The sequence below is a fragment of the Pongo pygmaeus genome, chromosome 14 (assembly GCF_028885625.2).
Source record: "Pongo pygmaeus isolate AG05252 chromosome 14, NHGRI_mPonPyg2-v2.0_pri, whole genome shotgun sequence".
Lineage (NCBI taxonomy): Eukaryota > Metazoa > Chordata > Mammalia > Primates > Hominidae > Pongo > Pongo pygmaeus.
Window position 1 is genome coordinate 120,701,272 of NC_072387.2, and position 14,562 is coordinate 120,715,833.

Genomic DNA, 14,562 nt, shown 5'->3' on the forward strand with positions numbered 1-14,562 from the left:
AAATATAATTTTAGAAAAAAGTTTAATTTTTAAATGTTTCTTTTTAATCCATTTGTAATTTCTGTTCTACGGAAAAGTTTTAACATCCATTTTTGCAATACACCACAGGAAACAAAACTGAAAGAGACAAGATTCTTCAACGTATCTTCAAAATTAAGCACCTTTCTTCAATGACATTTAAAATTCGTTATCAAAGTTAATTATGTTTTATTGCTTGGTCTTCTAAGTTTGTTCCAAAAAAGATAAAATCTTTTTTGACTTTTTATCCCAAGGGGTGGGCTAAAAGTTTTATGGAATGTAAAGCTCCAAAAAACTTTTCACTACTGTATCCCCAGCGCACGGAATAGTAGTTGGCACATGGTAGACACTCGTCAATATTCCTTGTTGAATGCATAAGATGCCTTTTTGGTTTATGTGTATGTGAAGAGAGTACATAACGAGAGGAACAAAATCATTACTCAGATTGTATTGTATTGTGATTTTTTTTTTTTTAAAAAGATAACCTAGGTTAAACTCCATCTTATCTTTGTAAAGGGTAAATTACTTCCAACTTTATTCTTGAGTTCAGATAAACACTATTCATTCTAGAGCCAACGAATGCTAGGAATAGAAGAACCGGTCTATTTCTTACTATTGTACTTTTAAATTACTTAAATGCTTTTTGAGGGAAAGGCGTAATTTTCCTTATTCAACTTTGTACTCCTTCTATACTCTCTATTCGACATAATGTTTGTTTCCACATAATGTTATCTTGTCGGAGTCTTTTTTTCTCTTTTTTTCCGGAGATAGAGTCTTGCTCTGTCGCCCAGGCTGGAGTGCAGTGGCGCAATCTCGGCTCACTGCAACCTCCCCTCCTAGGTTCAAGTGATTCTGTCTCAGCCTCCCGAATAGCTGGGACTACAGGCACGCGCCACCATGCCCTGCTAATTTTTTGTATTTTTAGTAGATACAGGGTTTCACCATGTTGCCCAAGCTGGTCCCAAACTCCTGAGCTCAGGCAATCCGCCCGCCTCTGTCTCCCAAAGTGGTAGGATTACAGGCGTGAGCCACCGCGTCCGGCCAAGTGTTATAGTCTTTTGTGCAGACCAAGTGGTGGCCAATAAATCTTGTAGAAACTAAAGTACTCATTGCTTTTAACTAGGCCAAGACTAGAATAGCGTGATCTGTAAGTAAAATAACAGCCATTTCTCCAAATATCAAAGCAAACGCTCTCCTGCTGTGTAGGTGAGATGAAGGGGCTTAAAAATGAAGATTAAATCCACTTCAAAGTGTAAAGAGTATCCATCCATTTAACATTGCAGCAACGTTGCAACGTGAACAATCCGATTCCAAATACAAAACAGCTCAATTCAGTCTCTTTGCCGTACTCACATCCATAGCACAAAATACCCGGCAGGGCGCTGGAATGAGCACCACTGCGGTTAATAATCTACTCTATAAATACTGGACGAATCCAAATTTTTACTGGATTACACAGAATACGTTTTAAAAAAATCCAAATAGTTTTAGATGTCACAACAGGGTTCCAACAAATACCACGTTTCCAAATCTTACCACCAGAATGTGTATCCATTTCAACTGCAATTATTTTGTCTAAAGCTGCGTACTCTGCTTTGCAACAGGATAAACCCGGTGGATAAAAGCTGAAATCCGACCTTGTCCAAATTAAGAGGCTAAGATAAATGGAGAACCGCGCTGGCGTGGAATTGATACAGAAATACTGCAAGGGCTGGGGACAGGGCTTAGTTCGTGGAATACACAGACAGCACCACCAACTCGGCTCTCCGGAAAAGAGAAAGTCCGGTGAGAAAGGTGAAAATTGACAAGGCACCGTTCTCCGACTTGGTGAAAAAAAGACAATGCAAATAGAGCAGGGTCCAAAGCGGAAGAAAATCAGAGAAAAGCAGGCAGCCAAGCGTGGCGAGCACAGCTCTCGGGGCTACCCCGGAGGGGACCCGCGGCGGCCGCAGCCGGGCGGAGGCCGAAGCCGAGGCCGCGCCGGAACCGGAGAGCCAGGCGGGAAGTGCACAAAGGCACGAGGCCACGCCCAGGAGGGGCGGGCCCTTTGGCCGGAAGGGGGCGGGCCGGCGCGCGGGGCCGGTCGCCTAGGCAACGGGCTCGCGTGGCGTCCAGGCTTCTCAGAAAGCCCAAAATCCGGGGAGCTTCGGGAGGGCAGAGGGGCGACGAGGGGGAGGGTGGTCCGGGGAGCTGAATGGCCTCAGGACGCCGGCCGACCGGGTGTCTGCATACTGTGGGCGGCCTTTCCAAGTGTGGGGAGCTGCCTCCGAGAACGGCGTCCATGGCACAGGGCGGGAAGAGATAAGGCCTAGGGAAGGCGCCCCTCGGGCCTATACACATCTTCTGGGGCTCGGCACTAGGAAGCAGCTTCCTTCTCAGGCCCCTTTGTCTCCAAGCCGTTCCAAACTGAGTACCGGCAGGCGACACAAAGGGCGGGCAGTGACGGATGGCGCAGGCGCGGGAGCCGCCTAGGCTGCTGGGAGTGGTGGTCCGGCCGCGGAATGGGTAGGTCTCCCGCGCACTCTGCGGCCGCAGCTCAAAGGACACCGAGAGGGTGCCAGTGCGCATGCGCCGCCACTTCCGTCCGTGCCCGGCCCCCCCGTTCCTTCCGCCTCCCGGAGGACTTCGGTTTCTAGTAGTAAGAGTCCGGGAGGTATTACTCACGGTCTCCCCGCCTCCTCTTCATCGTGATTGGGCTGTCAAAGTGAGGTTGGCAAGTAGATTGGCTACTGCGGTTGCCAATTGTGTTTCGGGCCCTACTTATACCGCGCTGTGGGGCGGGGACGAAGAATCAGGGGCTGAAGAGTGGGCTGTGGTAGTCGCTGCGTGCCATGGTCTCGGAGGCTTCTGTCCCGCGGCCCGTTAGGTCCTGGTCGGGTTTTCAGCCAAGCAGGCCGCTCCTCTGCGTTTCCCGGCGGGCGTGCTGTGCCGCCCAACGGGCTCTGCCTCCAAGTGCCAAAAACTCCTAGTAAAGTTTGCGCCTCTCCAGCCGTCCCCACCCCAGCCGCCCTGATGCTGTCCCCTCCGCGACCCTCGCCCCTGGCAAAAGTGACAGGCAAGGCCACGCCCCCGCGAGGGCCGGCCTCGAGCCCGCAGCCCCCGGGGCCCGGGACGGTGAGGGGCGTGAATGCGGCGGGGGGCGGGGCCGTCGCCGGGGGAGGGGGCCGGGGCGCATGCGCGCTGCGCAGCGGGGCTGAATGTTTCCCAAGTGTTTGAAACTGGTATTTGGGTTTTCCACGTTGGACAAGTGCGGCTCGGCGGCCGGCGGAGCGCGCCCCTTCCCGCTGCCCGCTCCGCTCCTCTCTTCTCCCCAGCCCAGTGGGCGGGTGGGCAGCGGCGGCCGCGGCGCTGGGCCCTCTCCCGCCGGTGTGTGCGCGCTCGTACGCGCGGCCCCCGGCGCCAGCCCCGCCGCCTGAGAGGGGGCCTGCGCCGCCGGCCGGGGCGTGCGCCCGGGAGCCACCGCCACCGCGGCCCGCGCCCTCAGGCGCTGGGGTCCCCGCGGACCCGGAGGCGGCGGACGGGCTCGGCAGATGTAGCCGCCGGGCCGGAGCAGGAGCCGCCGGGGGGGCGCCGGGAGAGCGAGGGCTTTGCATTTTGCAGTGCTATTTTTTGAGGGGGGCGGGGGGTGGAGGAAGCGGAAAGCCGCGCCGAGTCGCCGGGGACCTCCGGGGTGAACCATGTTGAGTCCTGCCAACGGGGAGCAGCTCCACCTGGTGAACTATGTGGAGGACTACCTGGACTCCATCGAGTCCCTGCCTTTCGACTTGCAGAGAAATGTCTCGCTGATGCGGGAGATCGACGCGAAATACCAAGGTATGGCCGGGTGATGGATGGGCGGGGGCGGCCGTCTCCTTCCCGGCGGGTCCGGGCGCGCCGCGGAGCCGGGCCGGTCCTGCAGTGGACCGGAGGAAGCGGCCGGCTCCGCAGCGGCGGCCCTCGGCAGGGGCAGGAACAAAAGGTCTGGAGCGCCTTTGATTCGCCAAGGTCCTTGTGTGCAAAGCCCGGGACACGGAGGAGGAAGGAGGCGCGAGAGGTCTCGCTGCAAGGCTGCGCGACCAAAGCGCTCTTTGTAGTGAAGTGATGAGGCGGGTGCTGCGGGGGAGGGGGCGGCGGGTCCAAGCCGCGTCCTCTAGGAGGGGGTGCAGATTACGGCGCGAGATGGAGGGATGTGCCGGCGCCTGGGGCTGTAGGGCGCCGAGACGGGGCTGCAGGAGGAGGGCGGCTGTGGGCCGGGGTTCCCGCGGACCGGGTGCCTCGGTCCCGGGCAACGCCGCTCCTCCGGCCCTTCTTCGCCGCCCCCCACCCAGTCCCGAATCTGAGTGTTACATAAAGTACCGGGTAGTACTCCGCTCGGGGTAGGTCGGCCGCCCCCGCCCAGCCCCCTCCGGCCGTCACTTGGCGCTGGACACCGAGTAGGGGCCGACTGCGAGGGGCGACGCCGCCGGTTGTAGTTTGCGGAGGACGAGGGCTTTTCTGTGTGCCGTAGGGAAGGGAAGGGGAGGAGCGGAGGCGGGGAAGGCGCCCATCTGCGCTGCGCTGCGCTGCGCTCGGGGGGGCGCGGGCAGATCGCTGGCTTGGAGAGGATCGTGGCAGGTGAGAGGACCTGTGGGTCGTTATCTGCAGACCTGGCCGCCCAGGATGTCAGAGAGAGGTGGCGAGTTCGTGTCCGCCGGGAATTGTTGGCTGTTGGGGAAACTTTCCTGCGAGGTCAGTCAAGGCTTTGGGGGCTCTGTTTTGAATGTGGATCACCACTCGGAGTTTACTAATGTTTACAAGGCTGCGCAGTAGGGAAACGGAAGAGTTGGGTGGGGGGGGGAAAAAAAAATTGACCGCTGTCCCCGAAAGTACTAGACGCCTCTGCTGGGAAGGCGCCCCTGCGCGTTCTATCCGAAACGCAGCTTCGCAGCGACTTTTATAGGAACTTCATTAGCATATTGTGGAACGTCCCGCCTCAGCCCCCCAGTAGTTGGCTGTGACGTCCTTCGTGGAATGTCCTTATCATTCCCCTGCGGAACGATTGGTCGCTGAGGCGGATGAAGGCGGGCCTAGCGCAATAACTGGTATGTGTCTGTGTTTCCGCTGTCTTCTTTTTTCTTTTTCGGGGAGGAGCGGGGTGGAGGGTGGACGAGTTGATTTGAACGTCTTCGGGTTGCTCGGCCTCCAGCCTTGGATTGGCCCTTCTCACTGCTGGGGCGGGCCGTGCTCGTCCGCCCTGCGGTGTGGTTGGTTCTCCTCCTGGCCTCCGCCCTCCAAATCGGCGATTCCCATAGGCGGCGGCTCTCGGGGTGCGGGGCGAGTCTCCCGCTGGCGTCCTCCCCATTGGCTGGAGGCCTGGCGGGTGTCGCCCCGGCCCCTCTCCCTACTCAGCCCGGCCACGTTCGGGCGCGGAGCTATGGCAGTAGCAGTGATCCCGGGGCTGGGGTCTCGGGGCCGGGGCTGCGGTTCGGGCCGCCTCCCGCGACCCGCGGGACCGGCTCGCAGACAGTCTCAGGCCGCATCTCTGCTGACCCGAGGGTGGGGCCGCGCGTGGCCGTGGAAACGTGAGTGACTGGGGCTGCGTCCACGAGCGGGACCCTCGGCGCAGAAACTTTTCTGGAAGGTGCTGTCCTCGGGCCTGACGGGCCCCGTGGGGTGACCCCGGGGCTGCGGATGGAAGGGAGGCAGGGGCTGAGACCACTTTCATCGTTCGACGATGGAAAAAAGTAGCGCGGAGCGGATGCAGGGTTCCAGCCGTCCAGACAGCAAAGTTCATGGAGCCACTTTGTCTTCCTGTCGTTGCTGGGGAGAGCCTGGCTTGTTGCTTGCTTCATGTTCACCTAGGATGATGAACTTTTTGGCTTCAGGAAAGATCACAGTCCCGCCCCCCCGGGAGTACTGGAGCCGCGCAGCTGGGAGCGCCGAGAAGCGCGCGAATCTTTCGCGAGGGTCACAGCTCCTTGGACTTTGGTGTAAATGCTGAGCTCTGCCGCGTAGTTCTGAAAGACGAAGCTTGTCTTCACAGACCTACTCTGTAGGAAGTCAGACGTCTTTTGCTTAGTAGGCATCAGTTGTATGTTATTGCATAAACTTGGATTATAATTAGTTTATCGATTTAAAATGGTGTTTGAGGTTGCTTGAATTATTTTTCAAACATTATTATAAAAATACCCACCCACCCCCTGGGAAGTTCGCTTCATAAAGAACTTCAGTGCAACCCGTATGTAAAATTAAAATACATTTAAAATAATTGGACAAACCAATTTAAATGTTGCTACAATCCCATTTAATCTGTAAATTGCATGTGCTGCTGCTTTCCATGGTAATGTTGGTGTGGAATATGTTTGGAAGAAAGGCAGCAGTGTGTTTGAAGCTGAGTTGCTGGCATGGAAGAAGCAGAGTGTCTGGAAGGATGGCTTCCTATTTAGCAGTGGTGTTGTTCCTGTTTATAAATATTTGTACTTAGTGGCTTTGTTGATAAAATACTTTGCTTGGAGTATCAAAGAAATATTAGGTAACAGAAATACTTCTTGGTAATTTTGCGATGGGATATCTGTTTCTCTTGCCCACAAATTAGGCTTCACCTGGATGGAAGCTTGCTTGTGATGTAAAATAACCTGTGTTATTAAATTTTAAATTTATATGATACAGTTTTCTATGAAATGACAATATTGTCTTTAGAAATTTGATTACTGATGAAAAGAAGTGATACCATTTTGTAACCCTAAATCCATTTAAAAATAAATGGTACACATATGTTAACATTATGATAAATAAGTTGGATAAATTGGTATTACTTGGATACGTTGAACACAGCTATTTATTTTTGTAATTAATTACTATATGAGACTAGGGCATTCCTCCTGGTGGCAGGCAGCCTGCATTGTTCCTCTAGGAAATGTCTTCAAAGCTGTCTTTAGTTTGAGAATATACTCTGGAAAATATTACCATTTAGAGAAGCTTCAGCGTTGGCCTAAGTTCTTATGTTTACTCTAGTGTTAGGTATATGTCTTATAACTATTTGGAGATAAGATCTGGAAAGGAAGGGGGTAACATTTTAGACAATCCCTCCCACTCTCAGCCCCTCCCTTAATTTACAAGTAGTATTGTTGGCCAGGCACGGTGGCTCACTCCTGTAATCCCAGCACTGTGGGAGACCGAGGCGGGCGGATCACCTGAGGTCGAGAGTTGGGAGACCAGCCTGTCCAACATGGAGAAACCCTGTCTCTACTGAAAATACAAAATTAGCCGGGCGTGGTGTTACATGCCTGTAATCCCAGCTACTCGGGAGGCTGAGGCAAGAGAATCGCTTGAACCTGGGAGGCAGGTTGCAATGAGCCGAGATCGCGCCATTGCACTCCAGCCTGGGCAACGAGCGAAACTCCGTCTCAACAAAAAAAAGGTAGTATTGTTGCCTTGTTTAAAGAGACTGCAAAAAGGTTTTAGGAGAATAATCTGATACTGTTTAATTTAATGGTTACTGTTTGAGGAAAAAGAACTCTGGAATTTCTGTGTATTTAAGTAGCCTTTTAGCAAGACTGTTTACTTCAACTAGATTTTTTTAACAGCTTTTGTTTCTTGAGAAATTGCCTAATTACACTTGCCAAATTACACTTTAAAATCATATACACTGTCCTCTAACATGCCCAAAAAGGTTTACATTTAAATACTGAAGAGGTGTTCTTTTGTTTTTGATAACATTTTAAAGTCCATTGACTTTAATAGATGTGAAGATGTTTTTGTTTAAGCAGTAGATGCAAAAGTAAAATCTACCAGCTTCGATTTAAAGCAAGGCTAGTGCATTCACTGCAGTTAAAAAATAATAATAATGGCCCATCACAGTAGTGCTCCTGTAGTCCCAGCTACTCAGGAGGCTGAGGTGGGAGGGTCCCTTGAGCCTGGGAGGTTGAGGCTGCAGTGAGCCGAGATTGCGCCACTGCACTCCAGCCTGGGCAACAGAGACAGACCTTGTCTCTAAAATAATAACAAGTCATAATAATAATAAAGCAAAGCTAGGTTTTATGGATTATTGTGGCAGAACTGTTCTTGCTGTCACTAATACAGAGGGATAACATGCTAGAATAAATGTGGGGGCTGAAACTGAGGACCTAAGTCACAAAGTAGCCTGTACCTTTACTGTTAACCCGGTTCTTTAAATCAGAGAGAGCTATTATATAAATTTATACACATTCTCTAATTTAACAGGGTATTCTAGATGTTGGTATGTTAAAATAAAGAAAGACCTTTTTTATTTGAAATATTCAAATAATTTATAATATATTTTATTAATGTTTGTATATTGTGTATAAATGTAATAAATACCATGTTTGTATAATGTTATATGTATATTAATAATTGTATTCAAATAGAAACATTTGAGTAAAAATGATGGCCATATAGACATAATCATTAATAGAAAGTATTAATAAATGTTGGGCCCCAAGCACTGCACCTCATTTAAACGTTTCCTCTTAATGGCTTCGGGCGTTGTCACCCGTGCATGCCTGGGAACTGTTCTCAGGTTCCCTGGGGTGGCTGGAGCGGCTCCTCCCCCTGTGGGAGCTGTGCTGGCATTTGTGTTTAGTTTAGTTTAGTTTAGCACAGGAACAGATAGGCCCGGGAGGGCCTGTGGCTGGTGGGCTTTGTTCTGGGCGAGCCGTGCGCTGGCCCCTAGGCTCCCTGCCACCCCTCTCCGTTGACCCGTCTGGGGCCGTGTGGGTTGTCCCGGTGTCCTGCTCGCGAGTGACGCCTGTCCTTCTTACCCCCAGAGATCCTGAAGGAGCTGGACGAGTGCTACGAGCGCTTCAGTCGCGAGACAGACGGGGCGCAGAAGCGGCGGATGCTGCACTGTGTGCAGCGCGCGCTGATCCGCAGCCAGGAGCTTGGCGACGAGAAGATCCAGATCGTGAGCCAGATGGTGGAGCTGGTGGAGAACCGCACGCGGCAGGTGGACAGCCACGTGGAGCTGTTCGAGGCGCAGCAGGAGCTGGGCGACACAGGGGGCAACAGCGGCAAGGCTGGCGCGGACAGGCCCAAAGGCGAGGCGGCAGCGCAGGCTGACAAGCCCAACAGCAAGCGCTCACGGCGGCAGCGCAACAACGAGAACCGCGAGAACGCGTCCAGCAACCACGACCACGACGACGGCGCCTCGGGCACACCCAAGGAGAAGAAGGCCAAGACCTCCAAGAAGAAGAAGCGCTCCAAGGCCAAGGCGGAGCGAGAGGCGTCCCCTGCCGACCTCCCCATCGACCCCAACGAACCCACGTACTGTCTGTGCAACCAGGTCTCCTATGGGGAGATGATCGGCTGCGACAACGACGAGTGCCCCATCGAGTGGTTCCACTTCTCGTGCGTGGGGCTCAATCATAAACCCAAGGGCAAGTGGTACTGTCCCAAGTGCCGGGGGGAGAACGAGAAGACCATGGACAAAGCCCTGGAGAAATCCAAAAAAGAGAGGGCTTACAACAGGTAGTTTGTGGACAGGCGCTTGGTAGTGAGGAGGACAAAATAAACCGTGTATTTATTACATTGCTGCCTTTGTTGAGGTGCAAGGAGTGTAAAATGTATATTTTTAAAGAATGTTAGAAAAGGAACCATTCCTTTCATAGGGATGGCAGTGATTCTGTTTGCCTTTTGTTTTCATTGGTAGACGTGTAACAAGAAAGTGGTCTGTGGATCAGCATTTTAGAAACTACAAATATAGGTTTGATTCAACACTTAAGTCTCAGACTGATTTCTTGCGGGAGGAGGGGGACTAAACTCAACCTAACACATTAAATGTGGAAGGAAAATATTTCATTTAGCTTTTTTATTTTAATAAAAGTAATATTATTACTTTATGAACAATTTTTTTTAATTGGCCACATCGCCAAAAATACAGCCTATAGTAAATGTGTTTCTTGCTGCCATGATGTATATCCATATAACAATTCAGTAACAAAGGTTTAAAGTTTGAAGATTATTTTTTAAAAAGGTAAATGGTTAAATTTTACATGTAGATATTTTATATATTGGCCTGTTCCCCAAATGGCCATTTTAAAATGCTTGGGTACACTTCTCTTAAACAAGTGGTCTAGTCAAGGAACCTCAAGTCATGCTTTTGCTATCACCAATCATAGTGTAGCCATCTTTAATTTATATCAGGTGTATAAATGTACATTTCCAAGTGAACTTGCACTTGTTATATTATAATTGGAAGTGCAGTCAGCAGATGCTGTTGTGAAGCTAATGTCACAATTATGTGCAAAGGTGTGCTTCTTGCTGTATGTGAGCTGTAAAAATGTTACGTGAAGAAATAAATGAAACTTGGCCAGTTTTTTCCTCTAGTAGTATATTTAATTTTGACATAAGTAACTTTTAAAATTTGTCTTAAAAATTTATACACCAGCAATTTAGACAAAGCCTTAAGCAAATTTTGTATTATTGTTCTCACTTATTATTAATAATGAAGTAGAAGTTACTTAATTGCCAGCAAATAAATACGTGTCAAAAGAGAATCTGTATTCAGACCCTGGGTCAGGAAATTACTGCCCACTTGTCAAGTCCAGCCCACCATCTGTTTGAACATTATATGAAGTTTAAATTCTAGTGTCCATAAATAAAGTTTCAGTGGAACACAGCCGTGCTTATGTGCGTATGTATTGTCTGTGACTGCTTTTGCAAAACGGCAGAGTTCAATAGTTGCACCTGAAACCATTTGACTTGACAAGCCAAAACTATTTTCTGGCCCTCTGCAGAAAGAGTTTGCTGACCTCTGATTTAGACTAGCATCTAACATTGATTTGCCCACATATTGAAAGGGTCAGTGGAGTTTTCATTTATTTTTTATTTTTTATTTTTTTGAGATGGAGTTCCAGGCTGGAGTGCAATAGCACAATCTTGGCTCACCGCAACCTCCGCCTCCCAGGTTCAAGCGATTCTCCTGCCTCAGCCTTCCCAGTAGCTAGGATTACAGGCATGCACCACCACGCCTGGCTAATTTTGTATTTTCAGTAGAGATGGGGTTTCTCCATGTTGGTCATGGCTGGTCTCACACTCCCGACCTCAGGTGATCCACCTGCCTCGGCCTTCCAAAGTGCTAGGATTACAGGTGTGAGCCACCATGCCCGGCCGGAGTTTTCATTTTTTTTTTTTTTCTGAGATGGAGTCTCACTCTGTCTCCAGGCTGGAGTGCAGTGGCCCAATCTTGGCTCACTGCAACCTCTGCCTCTCGGGTTCAAGCAATTCTCTTGCCTCAGCCTCCCGAGTAGCTGGGACTACAGGTACCCGCCACCATGCCCAGCTAATTTTTGTATTTTTTGTAGAGATGGGTTTTCACCATGTTGGCCAGTATGGTCTCGAGCTCTTGACCGTGATCCACCCACCTCAGCCTCCCAAAGTGCTGGGATTACAGACGTGAGCCACCATGCACTAAGTGATACGTGGTTCACTTTGACTTCGCACATGGTAAAATCCGTTTCTTTCCATGATCTGTTTCACAGTCTCTGTGAAGCTGCCTACCACAAAGAAGTAGTGAGCGATGACTTTCTAGAATCTTAAGCATATGGCATGTATTTATTATAAGTAAAACATTAAGTTTGCTGATTGTTTACTTGTGATAAACAATTATTGTGAACTTTATTTGTGCTGGACATAAGTGTCTGACTGTTTTACAGTGAAATTCCATTATAGAGGGTTACTTGGTAGAGAAATGCAAATTGTAGTTGGTCATACACTAAAATTTGAACTTTTTACATATCAATACTTACAAATAGGTGTCTACTTTCCTGCAGAACTCCAGAACATTTAAGAGTCTTGGGTGTTTAAATTTGATGAGATTTACCCAAACAAATAGTGAACAAAAAGTTTATGAAAATAAGTTATGAAACTAAAATACTTAATAAAAATCCAGTGACAATAAAAATAGCTTGAGTCTCTGCTTATATAAAATTTATGCTAATTTTTCACTTCTATATTAATTGGAGGTAATAATGGAAATTAAGTTATAGAAATGAAGATTCAATGAAATGCAGTTGCTCATCCTGGATTTCTTCATATTCAGTTTTGGTGTAGACAACCGGTGAAGAGAGGTGGCTCAGAGGCCCAGCCTTGCAGTCTAGGAACCCAGCCCTGTCCTTAAGGGCTTGATCTTGAATAAATTGCTTAACAGTTGGTCTATAGTTCTACACTTTTAAAATATGTTTCACAGAGGGTGGTTCCAATAAGTAAATGCACTGGCATATTCAAATGTTGGGTACTTTTTCTCTAGCTTTCTTCAAGTTTCTCATAAGGACGGGTGGGTAGCCACTTATTCTTTTAAAAAATTAGATACAATACAGAGTCATGTTGTGTTGGATTGGCAGTCTTAAATCACTCTTGTTATTTCCAGTGGACATTTAAAAAAAATCACAGATAAGTACTTAAAACACTCAAGATTTGGGATTTAGATCATAATTAGATACAATAGAAAGATCCTGGAATCCCGACATGAGGACCAAAAATGGTACTGAATTATTTTTGAAAAATAGATTACTGAAAAGCGATCTAATGTAGAACAGTTGCTTTTACTTAGACATTCAATGCATATTTGTTGTATAATAAGTTATTACAGTTCAGATAAAGGGTCCAAAGTGTTTTTGTTATGATATAATACTTTCTATTGTAAACTGGACTAAAGAAACGTTGTATGTTCAAGGAAGTGTTGAGCAGCCATGGTGTTCCTGGGACAGGCTCCCCAGGTGCTGAGAGAGGTGCTGCAGGAGTCACAGACCTGCAGGCACGCACTTGCCGGTGACTGGGACGTTGGCTGGTGGTTCTCTTTTGGTGTGATTAGAGCTATGCGAGTTGTCTCAATACTTGAGACTATCGGTGGTTGCCAATGCTGAATAAAGCATTTATCAAAGTAAAAGCCATTTCCTCTTATTATATATTATTTTAGAAAGAGTACACATTTAGTTGTGATATCCTTTTGTAGTTCACATTTCTGTAGTGTTCCAGGTAATAAGTTACCTGGAACTTACCTGAACACTTTAATATTTCATTAAAGTATTAAATCTTTTTCTTAGGCAAAATGATTAAGAGCTTCATCTGTGCACTTCTAAAGACATGATGTGCTCTCGAGGACATCTAGCTTTTTTCCTTCTATCTAAAGTAATTTATGGCTCTAGAATCCTTGGCATATATGGAGCGAGGTTTTATTGATACTGTCTGCCTCCCTCTCCATTTTAGCGTGTAGAATGTGCCTCTTTCATTGCAGAGTCCATGCCGTTTTCAGCACCTTGGGGGCTAGATTTCTAGGGTTTTTTTAATCTGGAAAAATTGCTAGTCGGTGACTGCATTTCTTGAGGCACTCGTGTTCTCTGCACAGGCTCTCATTCTGAACTCATGTGGAGAGCTTAGGAAGACACCGCTAATGGGAAGGAGGTGGGAGAGCAAATGTGTGTTGTGTTGCTAAGTCAAAATTGCCTCCTGAGGTTTCTTATGAGGGGCTTTGTTTCAGAGTATTTATTTTAACTATTCCGTCTTTGTTTTTTAAGCAGCTCATCAGTGAGAATCCAACTATTACATTTTTTTCTAACAAACCAAACATTAGTGAGCTGTGCCCCCTGTGCCACCAAAAGGATGAGAGGAATTCTACAACTGGAATGAAGAAAATCATTAGGCCAGTTCTCTTTCCTTATCTCAAATACTCTGTATTACCTGACTTTGTTCATAAAGATGGGGTTGGTATTTTTCCAGTTAAAACCCCCAATCTGAAAAGAAGCTACTACAAACTGAGTAACAGGTTAAATCTTTTTTTTCCTGAGACGGTGTCTTGCTCTGTCACCCAGGCTGGGGTGCAGTGGCCTGATCTTAACTCACTGCAACCTCTGCCTCCCGGGTTCAGGGATTCTCCTGCCTCAGCCTCCTGAGTTGCTGGGATTAGAGGTACGCACCACTACGCCCAGCTAATTTTTTTGTATTTTTGGTAGGGATAGAGTTGCACCATGTTGGCCAGGCGGTCACGAACTCCTGACCTCGTGCTCCGCCTGCCTCAGCCTCCTAAAGTGCTGGGATTACGGGTGTGAGCCGCCACACCCAGCCCAGGTTAAATCTTGACTGGAGCCAGTCAATGCTCCATTAAAGTAAAATTTTTCTTTTTCTTTCTTTTTTCTTTTTTTTTTTTTGAGACAGAGTCTTGCTCTTGTTGCCTAGGCTGGAGTGCAATGGCACGATCTCGGCTCACTGCAACCTTCGCCTCCTGGGTTCAAGCTGTTCTCCTGCTGCAGCCTCCCGAGTAGCTGGGATTACAGGCGTGTGCCACCATGCCCGGCTAATTTTTGTATTTTTAGTAGAGACACGGTTTTACCATGTTGGCCAGGCTGGTCCCGAATTCGACCTCAGGTGATCCACCCACCTCAGCCTCCCAAAGTGCTGGGATTACAGGCGTGAGCTACCGCACCTAGCCCCTTAGGATATTTTTCTAAGGCATCACAAGTTACACATCCAAACTCTTCAATGGTATAATGTTTTATATTAAAGTAGAATTTTCTACGAAACAAGAAAATGCTTGTTTCAGCAGGCAACTTTAAATAAAGGTACTCAGTGTCA

The 14,562-nt window shown here is 48.3% G+C and overlaps 2 protein-coding genes across 12 annotated transcripts in view; one reads left to right on the top strand and one right to left on the bottom strand.

The window, feature by feature from the left end:
- CARS2 (cysteinyl-tRNA synthetase 2, mitochondrial) overlaps positions 1-2,138 on the bottom strand; it is a 73,246-nt gene extending 71,108 nt beyond the window's left edge. Inside the window, exon 1 of the mRNA XM_063651148.1 lies at positions 1,555-2,138. The gene's annotated coding sequence lies outside the window, so the exon portion shown is untranslated. The remainder of the gene's footprint in view (positions 1-1,554) is intronic.
- Positions 2,027-10,612, top strand: ING1 (inhibitor of growth family member 1). 11 transcript variants are annotated; one of them, XM_054445870.2, is made up of 2 exons: positions 2,027-2,523; positions 8,763-10,612. In XM_054445870.2, exons 1-2 carry the CDS (start codon positions 2,520-2,522, stop codon positions 9,464-9,466), a joined length of 708 nt encoding a protein of 235 aa, XP_054301845.1. In that variant the 5' UTR covers positions 2,027-2,519; the 3' UTR covers positions 9,467-10,612. The 11 variants fall into 11 exon arrangements, with proteins under 11 accessions (XP_054301845.1, XP_054301844.1, XP_054301843.2 ...); XM_054445869.2 differs by lacking the exon at positions 2,027-2,523 and adding an exon at positions 3,210-3,831; XM_054445868.2 differs by lacking the exon at positions 2,027-2,523 and adding an exon at positions 3,837-5,558.
- Positions 10,613-14,562: the final 3,950 nt, after the last annotated feature.

Bases quoted from the DNA above. Each gene is read 5' to 3' on its own strand.
- ING1 (XM_054445868.2), top strand. From the start codon at position 5,081: ATGTGTCTGTGTTTCCGCTGTCTTCTTTTTTCTTTTTCGGGGAGGAGC. The intron at 5,559-8,762 runs GTGAGTGACTGG...TCTTACCCCCAG, and splicing joins CCGCGCGTGGCCGTGGAAAC to AGATCCTGAAGGAGCTGGAC.